Source organism: Mercenaria mercenaria, chromosome 2, assembly GCF_021730395.1.
Source record: "Mercenaria mercenaria strain notata chromosome 2, MADL_Memer_1, whole genome shotgun sequence".
Lineage (NCBI taxonomy): Eukaryota > Metazoa > Mollusca > Bivalvia > Venerida > Veneridae > Mercenaria > Mercenaria mercenaria.
The window spans coordinates 4,934,913-4,947,460 of NC_069362.1; the positions used below are offsets into that span (position 1 = coordinate 4,934,913).

Consider the following 12,548-nt stretch of genomic DNA (forward strand, 5'->3'; position numbering starts at 1 on the left):
AACGCTACGCGCATAACAGACTTTACAAGCCGTCTGTGGGATGGGTTATTAGCTATTCAGTTCCTGATTCATTTTACCGGACATTCAGTCTTTATGTTCAGTCTGACTGTTCCAACATCTCGTAAATTGAAGATACCCGGTATAATGAAAAAGCATTGACAAATAACCAACAAAAGAAATCAAGTCGCTCATGCATATAAAAGTAATAACAAAACAAAGTAGGAAAAATACGACACAATTCAACATAAAGAATTAACATAGCAGAACACAACCTTGCAATGACCACGAGCATAACCGCCACTGATGAGTTTAAACAAGATTACTATAGCCAAACGTATTTCTTTAGCCTCCGCCATGTTTTTTTGCTACATACAAGGCAGTCATACCAATCCAATAAAACAAGATTACCGCAGTGTATAATAGGAGAGATCGCCGTGACGTCACGCATTAACATCTGTTTATCTGGTGGTGGGCTAAACAAATGTTTTACATCGTTTGGTTATGGGATCGGAATTTTTAATTTTAAATAACTTTTTCGCTAATTTATGAATGTTAAAAATTCAAAAAGGTTTGAGATGCTTACGATTTTCATATTTTCTTATTGAAATAACTTTTTAAAATGAAAACCCACTTTAAATGATATATGATTTTAATAGCGGCGAACGATGCTCCAAAGTTTTAGAAAAAAAAACACTGTAAGTTAAGCGTTCATAATTAATTCGTTTTATTTCGAAATAATTATTAAAAGTAATCAATAAATTGCTTGTTTTATATCCTTTCCATTTATCAAAAAATTATTGATATCATTTGTGTTTTAAGAAAGTTTAGGCAATAAATTGCTTGTTTTATATCCTTTCCATTGATCAAAAAAAAAATATTGATATCATTTGTGTTTTAAGAAAGTTTAGGCTGTTAGAAAACATCACTGTTTACAAAAACACATGGACGCTTGGCGTCTGCCCACCATACCTTTTCATTATCAATTCTAAAAATAGAAAATACAACGGATTTGTATACAAACACGATCTCTCCTATATTTCCGAAGCAATGTACCTATCATGTTTGAAAATCATTGGTCAAGGCATTCTGAAGAATATATATAGCGAAAAAACTGTATGGATATTTTCACAATCATACAATAAATGCGTTCGTCTGAAAAAATCGTATAATATGACCATATTATTTGACTAAGAAACTTCCATATCTCTATTTATGTAATTGTTACTGCGATTTTAAATTCAACTGATCAAAGAAATTCAGGATAATTGACTGCCAATGTACACAACGTCTTGTACTAAAGTTTGAGAGTCGTAGGTAAAATTCTTAGCACTAAATCTGCCATATTTGAGGATCTCAGAGAAAAGGGTTCACAAGAATTTCACCAGAAATGAGTTTTGTACCAACATTGACTGTTATCCTGGCTTCAGACCTTGTGACCTCCAAATCAGTTGGGATCATGGACTGCGCTTTGAAAATCTGCATTTCAAGTCAGAGGATCGTAAATCAGGGCCTTCTGGATATATTAAGCATAAACAGTGTCACTTTGTCGAAGTTTTTCATTGACATTTGACCCAGTGATCTCAAATGCAACAGGGCCATTCACTGCCTATGAGCAACACTATTTATATCAATTTTAAGGATAACAAGTCAAAGATTTTTTAAATGTTTGAGTGGAAACGAAATGGCCAACAGAAGGACAGAAAGGCGAAAACATTGTCTACGTCATTTAAGAAATAATAAGTATCAAAATAAGGTTTATCGTAGAAAAACTTGAATTTGGATTTCTTATATGTATGAATATGATATATTTCTACGCATAAGAATGACAAACGAGGGTTATTCTACGATAAACCTTATTTAGATACTTATCATTTCGATTCTAACACGACTTTCTTCAAATAACGTTAGACGAGAATTAGATGAGTATTTTTATCAAACGTAAAATACAACTGCGTGCTACGCCGCATCATAGCGGAAACACGGTGCGCGTGCAGCATAATTCAAAGTCGGCTTATTGCAGAATAATCAGAGTTAGATTTTGCTCTACAAGTATGTAGGTTATTAGCTGCTTATCAGCTGGTCCTGTTAGAATACATAATATTCCTTTCGGATCTCACCATCTGGCGGGACATGATTGAGGTTGCATGTTTTAAATTTTCTTTACAGCCAAATGAAAACGAAATTTCAGCGTCCCTATTGACTTACATTTCTTACACGTGTTATTACAAATTTGATCTAGTTTACAGTATTTCTAATAAATTTCTTCTTCATAAAAAACTATTGCATTATTTTGTGTTCCCGGAAAGAGCGCCATGAGAGTCTTATTTATATGTTTGTTTGTTCACTAACGGTACGTCAGGCTCTTTTTGTAACTATGGTGGACAATCACCGCTTTTATTGCAATACATCTTTTTCTCTATCGTATTATATGCCTTTGTCATCTTGACAAGTTCAGGCAGAACATTTGTCCAAAAGTTGTATCCTCGCTCAAATAACCGTTGTCCTACTGACATATCTCTACTTATGTTGAGATACAGCTGGTTTTCTAAAGTGAACTTTGGCCATACAACCGGAATACTTTCAGGCTTGTTTGGATCCCTGAAATTAAAATTTAGGAATGGTTGGGATACCTATTAGAGCTTCCTGTGTGGCTAATAAGTATAGTAGAATTCGTTTCAAATGGAAAATATTCTTCCAAATACCGTTATATACAGTTTGTTATTGGTATATTATACCAATTCATAATTATGTGTGCCGCTACTTTTAAGAGACTAAAGGACACTGTACTAATTCTGGAAACCTATAGGATTTGACATTTCTTTGATGGTGTACATTTATGATAGAAAATATTCTCCATTCTACAATTTTTGGATTGCTCAGTAAAACATTACTACTGCTCTTTCTAAATAAGTAATTAGACAAATTGATTTTCAAAATTTCCGAACTATACATCATGAAACACGAGTGTTATTGCTATTGAAATTTTCTATGACAGAACAGATAATACATACCCGCTTTTCGCAAAATTCGTCCACATCTTGATAACTACTTTTGACATTTCCATTTCCCATTCCTCCGGTTCCTGACCATATGGAGCTGTCGCGCTTGTAAATCCTGTATCAGAATCGTACCCTAAAATAAATGACCACTCGTCAGCATGAACTGATCCCCTTTTCCACGTGGGCGGAACCCATAGGATGTGCTGAGAGGAAAAAGCGTTCAACAGGTAAAGATACGTATTGGAACTGTCCCCATCTTTTGTGGCATGGATTTTTGTAATGTCCATTGTTTGACTGTTGAACACATAATCGGAACTTAGAGTTATGAAAGAGTCATACGTACTATCGCTATTTTCTGGGTCATTCCAGTTCGTGTATTCAGAAACAATGACAGCTTTTATACTGTCTGGAACGTTTTCTCCATACATTACACGTACTATCTCCGGAACTAATTCATTTTCAAAGTGAGATCTGTTCGTTGAAAATGTGTCTGTATTATCAACGCCTACAAAAGGCGTAATCATCATGAATCCTTCGTCCTCCACGAGTCCTGCCATAATATCAATACTGCGGAAAAAATTCCGCCTTTCTTTTGCAACATCAACCTCGCTATGAAGCATTTCCCAAGTAGATAATGGAACGAATTCTCCATCAACAGAAACTACGAATTCCAGAGGAAATCTTCTGTAATTATTCGCAGGATTATTCATAGCTTCCATGTAAACTTCGTCAGGAATTTTCCTAAGACAAGATGCGAGTTGTGACGAATCTACGTCAGTCGCACAACCAACAATATTTGCCATTCTTTTGGCATTCTGTAATGAGTCGCGTTGATAAGCCCATGGACATGTTATGCTCCCACTTTGGGGAATAATTCTCTTGAACAGTCCTTTATTACCAGGATACATTGCTTGGAAAATCACACTTGCCCCACCGGCTGAACCCCCTAGTAAAGTCACTTGTTCAGGATCACCTCCGAAGGCTGCAATATTTTCATGAACCCAACGTATAGCCATATGTTGGTCCCATAGTCCGTAATTTCCCGGCAAACTTGAATCCCCAGTGCTCAAAAATCCAAATAGGCCTAATCTGTAATTGATAGTTACCACGACAACGTTTCCATATGCGCTTGTTATATGACCAGAGTATATGTTTGATGATCCAATGACAAAACCCCCACCATGAATAAGGATCATAACTGGTACATTCGCACTCGATCCTAGATTGTCTGGTGTGTAAACATTCAACACTAAACAGTCGTTTGAGTACTGTATCGAACCATCCTTCCGCTCTCCTAAAAGATCCATATAGAGTTGTGAACAGGCAGGCTTGTAGTTCGTGGCATCATAAACGCCATCCATTCTTAGTTTCATCACAGGTTTCTGAAACCGTAGTGCACCTACTGGTGGTTCGGCGTAAGGTACCCCAAGAAACTGTCGAACTCGAACGGGCTTCCCAAATGGCTCGATCGTCCGTGCGTATCCCTTTATTTCACCAATCTTTGTCTCTACTGTAACCGTTTCCATTGCCGCAGTAAACTTCACGAGAAAAAGTAATACGACTGATATATAGAATGCCATATTGTAGTGAATTTTAAAATCAATTTCACGATGCACAGGCTTATTACATATCCTTACTGAAGATAAATGTGTTTGCTCAACCTTTAACAGAAGTCTTATGATAAATGATGATCCACGTAAGTAAACCAACCTTGAAATTGTTTATCTACATGTTAATCGAAGCAAGGTCAATGTCAGTAGTTGTATGCAATGCTAGCAGCTTCAGTGGTTTAAGATGATAAATCAGTTGCAATATCTGAAAGATTAATAGTTTCTCGTGTCTATAAATATAAGATTGTGTTAATTAGAGTCAATGTATTCCATCAGAAAACGGAATAAGTTATTCTGCCTGTTCAGCTTGCAGTGAGGAACAAATGATTTGAAAAAATGTGTTATCTGTAAGACTCTAACTGCTAACATTCCATTGACACGGTATTAGAGATTTTCAGCTATATTCAAATACTGCACAACGGAGTTAACACAGTTCAATCTTGCTCATAGTCTTTTCTCTATACGCAATACCAGAGGACATTGTTTTAAAAATGTCACAACTTTATTGTCCTCGTTTCTACAGTTGGTATATAAATAGCCTCGCATGCACATTTAAACATGCGAACCTGGTTGGATCGGTAAATTTGCACACTGAACTGCCACATTTCGTCTTGCAATTCACATTAGTACGAGTATATGATATGTTACTTTGGGTATTATACCAGTACAGTCATACATGTCATCCGTGGTATCCTTTGTATGCATGCAAACTTAGATTCATTATTTTACTCTATCGATGCAAAGTTGTGAAGCGTAATTAGTATATGTCCAAACTTGCATATAGTTATAGCTATGATAGTCTGTCTGATTACACAGGATACACATGTGGTCAGTCTGTATAACCCTGATACCCAAAATGGCCTGCATCTAAACCTAAGGTACCGATAGCTGCCTCTTTGTATGCCATGGACATTTATAGTGTATCTGCATGACTTTGTATCACTAACCTGACCTGTATGTATATCCATTACACCCAGAGTGACCTGTATACCCTGGATACGTTGGCGGTCTTTCTGAATACCAATGATATCCGTATCGGTATACATGTATATTGATAGCCTCGATGTATACAATGGATACCACGGGAAGCCTGTTTGTACACCTAGGATACCCATAATATTCTGTATATATAACCAGGAAGACCTATATACCCAGTATACCCAGAGTGGTCTTAATGTATAGCAAGTTTACAAATAGCGGTACCCAGGACCAAATAGTGGCCTGTACTTATAGCCAAGACGACCTGACAGTATACCAAGGATACCCAGATAGACCTGTCTCTATTCCTAAGGTACACCGGTGGAATGTATTTATACCCAGGATATTCATAGTGGTGACAATAAGTAAACGGTCAGGATGGTCTGAGTTTATACCCAGGATACTCAAGGTGGCCTACCTAGGATGTACTCAGGTTACCTGTCCATATACAAAGCATACTCAACGCATATACTGGCCTAGTGTATAGCATCGATGGTGTGCCTGTATACCCAAGTTTTTTTACCCAGAAAGGCTTATATGTTATATGTAAACCGGGATATCCATAATGGCCAGTGTATATAGCCACGATGACATGTTTGTATATCCAGGCTACACAGAGTGGCATGGCTCTATACCTTGGATACATAGGTAACCTGTCTGTATTCCAATGCCATCCAAAGTGACCTGAATGTATAGCCATGATGGCATGTCTATATACCCAAGATACCCAGAATGGTGTGTATGTAAATAGAAGATACCCTTAGTAGTCTATATATACAATTGTATAGCCAGGATGACATGCCTGTAAACCCAGAATATCCAGAGTTGTAAGGAAACTCGGTTGGCCCTTCTGTATGCCCAGAATACCCAGAATTGTATATTCAGTATACCAGTATTTGCCAGTATGTATACATGTGTAGCAAATACGACCTGTCTGTATGCACAGAATACCCAGATAGGCCTTTCTGTATACCCATGATACCCATAGTGACCTGTATGTATAGCCAAGGTACCCTTAGTGGACTGTATGTATAGCCAGGGTGTACAAAACACGCAGAGTGAATGATTGTATAACTAAGATACCCAAGTGGAATGTACATGACTGTATACCCAGGATAATTTTCCTGTATAACTAAGATACCTATTTTATCTGTCACTATATCCAGGCTACGTATTGTTGCCTATATGTCTAGCCAGGCTTTGACTATATGTCTGTATATATAGCAAGAAGGGCCAGTCTGTATACACAGGATACCCAGAGTTGCATATCTATATACCCTCGATACGATAGTGGCATCAATTAGCCCGGATGGAGTGTCTGTAAACAAATGATACCAAAAATGGCCTGACTATATATCACTGATACACAGTTTGCCTGTCTGTATCCTAAGAATATCCATGGTGGCCTGTATGAAAAGCCAAGTGTGCCTGCCGATATACCTCCTACATAGTTGCCTTCCCCATACCTCCAGATATATTGGGTGCCCAGTCGTTATACCAAGTATACTATTGATACCAATCCAGGATATCCTATCTGAAAACCCAGTATATGTTTTAAATAGTATATTGTTTAATTATCCGTCAAAATACTGCAAACCCTTACATAAAACCTTATGCATATTCTCCAGTATATTAGAAAAACTGAACATACTGACTTCTTGATGGCCATTGTGAAAAATGGCTGTCTTATTGGTTGTCTGAGATTGTGTCAACCTGATTTAAAATAGTAATGTTTTTTTCAATCACAATATTATACTAAACTACATAAAACAACTATGTAAACTCTATAATGTATGCAAAGAAACCTTAACATACTGACTTTTGGCAGCCATTTTGAAAAATGAGCGCCATATTGGTTATCTGAAGTTGCCTACATGGCGTATGGTTTTATTGTCAATTGTATTTATCAATCTTAATACTGCAATAAATTACATTAAAACATATGTAAACGCCCATATATATATATATATATATATATATACCGTAAATATTATGAACAAGAAGCTAGAGGATCTGTATCGCAAGCTTGTTCTTTTTTTATTAGAAGTGTAACTTATTTGTATGCTTGAAGTTCTAGCCAGTATTCGCTAGCAGCGAAAACGGCTGTCGAATGAACGATCAACATACCCTATAATCCAGGATTCGAAACGATGACCTCCTGGTGAGAAGTCACTCCGACACTCTTCCCCTTCGCCACAAGAGCCATGGACGAACACAAATTAACGAAACTTCACATGTCGTGTTGTTCGAGTCGCGCGGAAGATAGGCAATGCCAGAAATGTCTCAAATATCAAAATAGAATGTTAAAGCATACGGATATTTTAAGAACATGCTAAAGGCAATTAAATGCGACGAGTACTTTGATAACATCTGAAAATTAAGATTTTTAATACGTGTGTTAAATATAGCCTGTTCACTATCAATATATTTTCAAATGTATCGTATAATAATTATTTCACAATACACTAATTTTAAACAATGAAGGCAAAAGTTACTACACATATAAGTAAAAGAAACATATACACTATAGGTATGTTTTCTTTCTTGCGAACCTTTAGATATTTTGAGAAAACCCGTACTGTAAGTACGCAATCCGCTGTCCGCAGTCCGAAAATCTCTAATAGCATTATCATGATTATGAGTGAAAGACACTTGTCTATTTATATACAGGAGCGTACCTGGGCATACGCCTATACGCCTGTGCGTACAATACAGTTTCGGCACCGTGAAAATGAAAAGGTGTAAAATGCTAAAAATGCAAAAAAGATGAAAAGCCTAAGAAGGTTAGGTGGCTATTTAAAGTACTTCATTTGAACAATATCGTCTGAATGAGATTATCAAATTCGTTTTTGAAATATTAGACTGATTTATGTTTTTTTAATAACCGTTAATATAGGAAAACATAAAAAGTAAGTGTAGATTTCATGGAAGCATAGCACAGCAAACACAACAAGAGACACAGACCGCCAAATAGGCCAAAAAGGAGCACATTGGGCACTGCCCAGGAAGAGCCAATGGCACGGCATTTGAACGATACATCTGTTTATATCTTTATTCTGTCTACATCATATACTGCTTACAAAGACGCAAATTTACCGATAAAAGCTGGTCCCTCTGACAGTGTGTTTTCTGTATATCATATTTGCAGTTTGCAGCTCTCAAGATCATCAACTTTTATCAGCAGAATCAATATTATTGTAACCAATAGCGCAAAAGTGAACAAACCTCAAATAGTGAGTACGGATATAACAACTGGTGATGTTTATATAGAAGAAGTTTTCTATAGAAGAAATTTCGTATAGATATATCACACAAGAAGCAAAATACCCAAGTGGTAAACTTAAGTAGACATTTTCGAAAAATGTAAGTGAAGGAAATGTATTAATGACATGGGAAAGATGCAGGTGAACCCTAAAACGCGTAGAACTTGCAATTTTTTACAAGTTCGTGTTTATGTCTAAAAAGAAACTATCCAGCTTTTAACAGTGTTTAATGTTGGAAGGAAGACCTTGGGTGCCTCCTTCTGATTTAACTTTAGCCAGGAACTGGTACCTGGATAAAGCCATGAATTTTTCACAAAACCAGCTTGATGGCTTACTCTTATAAAAAGATAGACACCTCGTGCGGGGTTTTGAAAATACAAACATACGAGCGGATACAAGCTACATGTAAACTAGGTCCGAATTTTACATTTGAAAATAAGAACAATTACTACATATACTTTATGTAAACATACAATTAACTGTACTATGCAATAGGTTTAAAATAAGACAAAATGCATATATAGCTAAAGTAGTATAAATATTTATTACTAGTACAAAAAGTCTAGCCATATGTGGGTAGATACATTTATCTAAAACCTGTCAAAATGCGGATGCAGAAGTCATGCATTAAATTAAACACTGAAGAAGATTTCAAAAATGATATTAACAACAAAAAACTGGTTGCACAGGTTTGTTCACATGTGTAGCAGTTGGGATTAGGTAGAGTTGAGTTTAGATGCAGTTACCCTACAGACACATCGTTTGGTCCTTTTGGAGATACACAATGTGCCTGCGCAGGTGGGTCTTGGCAGTTGCACAATAAAATACTTATATCATAGAATGACAGTGTTACAGTGACGCAAATATTTTGAACATAACTATTCTATTATGTCACTGTTGATTTTAAGTGTCCTGGAGTGTATTGTATAGAGCAATTCACAGAACTCTGATTTTTCAACATTCTATGTCTGACATAATTCATTTTATGATTTATCGTTGTATCGAAGTAATCCATTGAAAAATCTGCGAAACAGATATTAAACATTGTAAATGCTTAGATAAAATTATTAACGAATACTAATACTAATACGGGCAATGTATCGTGCAAAAGTGACCGAGCTACTGAAGCCTACACTTCCCAGGTTACAGTTACATAGGACTCTATACGAGAAAAGGTTATATTCCTCAAAACTTCCGGGGCTGCTCCAGTTGCAATTTTAGGCACTGTCACGATCATTGCCAGTAAGCATGAGCGGTGTGATAAACTATGAATTTAAATGATTATATTTGTAATATGAAGAAAAATATGACAAACAAAATATATTAACGCCGGAAGAGAACTCTTGCCGATATTTTTTTCAAAATTTTCAAAACCTGTTAACAATGGCTCTATATCTCTATCTAGACATAGTTTTATAGGATAATACTAAAGTTAGAAAGCCATATACTAATGAGTACGTACACAGTTTTCAACTGGCCAGGTTCGAACTTACTTTTAAGACGCAATTTAAAGTTTGTAGTCATATTTTGTACGTTAAAATTAAAATTTATTACAAATTACGTTTCAGTTGCTAGATAAATAATTTGAACTTGACATTGAAATTACTAACTTCCTGATGGTCACATTGCAGTAATTCGGTCGAAAAACATGCTTCCATGGTGTAGTCGAACATGTCCCTGATAAATAGATCTTAATTTTTCCATTTTAAGCACATTTATGTGGGGGCCAATGCAGATTATTTCACGCATAGAATGTATTTTACATAAAATAAGACACTTTTCATGCCTATGTTTGCATTTTTTTTTCGTGTTGTTTACTGGAAAAGTAGGGTGTTTATTCTGCGGACTGCTTTCTAAATTTCTAAAATGCACCAATATGAGGGTACCTGACTTCAGTTAACTTGCATTTCATTGGATAATATTCAACACTCCTTTTTTTCCGTTTTGTTGAAGCAAATGTATGGACATCTTGTGGAAAATAGGTCTACGACGGAGTGAAAATCTAGAAATTGTATCAAAATTGAGCTGAAGTAGCTGAATTTTATATGAAACAAAGAACAATTTCTTTTACTGGTATATAGCCTGATGCGAAACGGCATTTTTACATGAGCTTCAGGATAAACTAGTGATACGAATGTTACAAATTTTCGAGTTTATTTCCAGATTTCAGAGAGTTAATGGAATAAGAAACAGTGCCGCAGTCGGCGCAGTCATTTGTAGGAAACTTTCAGCAGTGATTTGAAACTGAGTCAGTTCAGCTTGTCTCGGCCGGAAGAGTCGAAAGTTCAGGTCTTGCAAAATTATAAGTAGATGCGGAATATGTATTGTTGATGAATTGTAATGAAACACATGCAGGCATGTTGAAGTTGCAATATGTTTTGTTCAGATATGTTTTATAGAATTCGGTGCAAAGTTGTCGACGGCAGTCTAAGACGCATTGAAAAATGTTTGTTATTTTCTCAACAATAAGCACAATGTTCGATAAATACAATTGCGATGATATTCCAAATTTGACACCGACTCTTATTGAAATAAAGAATGAAGTTATACAGGGTAGTTCCCCGTTTCGAAAGCTTGTGTCAAAAGCTTTTAAATAATAATGTTAGTTTTGTATTCAGCAACTGAAGATAGTGTTACTAAAGGATGTGTTTGTGTTTCACATGAGAATCAGACGTGAAAGCCATGATTCAAGATGGTTAATGTATTACTTTTTTAGAGATGGTGGTTTAGGAAGTGTGTCAAGTGATGTTTTTACACAATATTGATGTCAGGGCAACATGCAGATAGTTTTTTGCTTGACGAACAGCACCTTTTTAAATACAAGTTTGCGCTGATTTACACACTAGGTAAAGCGCTATCTCTTTCAATAGACCCCTTTCCCATTTCGTGGTTACAGGCAGTGTTATCTGCACATTGTTATCCAAAACGAGGCGCAGACTGCTGGGTGGGGATATTGATATAACGTAATAATTGTTCTTTCTAATAAAATGTCGGACAAAATTGAATTTTATTCTTGGTTTTATTTTTTAAAAGACTTCTTCACACATTTCCTGCCGGTTGGTTCCATAATGAAATGAATGAAAACTGCATTTCTACACATATTCATTATATTATCCTTATTAATTAAATTGCAAGTGAAATTAAAAGCTTAAAACTCGCACTAAAGAGCTAATACAAACGAGAATAAGATGTGATTGATTAAACGATTAAAAAGACAGTCAGCGCTCTATAATGTAATTTGGTATTATATACATTATGATTAAATTAATTCTCTTTTTGTGCTGTAATATGATAAAGATCTTGAAAATTGTGGGACGGTCCTTCTTGACTGACATCAGGCTGGTTTTCTGATTACTGTGACCAATTTGCAAGTATTTATTTAAAGCAGGAAAATGTCTCTAGATGTATGCCTCTTTTAAAAGTACTTTCATTTGTAAGTAATTATAATAACTAAATAGTAAAAGTCAATAAAGCGTTGAAGATAGAGAGTCTAGGCGATGCGTTTGTTGAAGAAAACTCACGCAGTGTATAAAACAGCCAAAATGTGGTAAAAGCTATGTTTAGATGCATTTGCACTTAGAAAATTGTAACATACTACATTTTTATAATAGAATATCAAATTATTAACTTTAAGATTTCGGTGAAAAACTCAAGGCAAGCCTAAAACTATTTGGATTGGCCGGAAACACATTTACATT

The 12,548-nt window shown here is 35.7% G+C and overlaps 1 protein-coding gene across 1 annotated transcript; it reads right to left on the reverse strand.

Annotated features, from left to right (window-relative positions):
- Nucleotides 1–1,036: 1,036 nt before the first annotated feature.
- Nucleotides 1,037–4,714, reverse strand: LOC128550206 (bile salt-activated lipase-like). The gene is made up of 2 exons (XM_053528737.1): nucleotides 3,012–4,714; nucleotides 1,037–2,598 (listed from the first exon to the last, which is right to left on the reverse strand). The coding sequence occupies exons 1-2, from the start codon at nucleotides 4,577–4,579 to the stop codon at nucleotides 2,373–2,375; spliced, it is 1,794 nt and encodes a 597-aa protein (XP_053384712.1). The 5' UTR covers nucleotides 4,580–4,714; the 3' UTR covers nucleotides 1,037–2,372.
- Nucleotides 4,715–12,548: the final 7,834 nt, after the last annotated feature.

Coding starts and splice junctions, on each gene's coding strand:
- LOC128550206 (XM_053528737.1), bottom strand. CDS start 4,579: ATGGCATTCTATATATCAGTCGTATTACTTTTTCTCGTGAAGTTTACT. Junction 2,599..3,011: donor ACGAATTTTGCGAAAAGCGG/GTATGTATTATC, acceptor TTTTAATTTCAG/GGATCCAAACAAGCCTGAAA.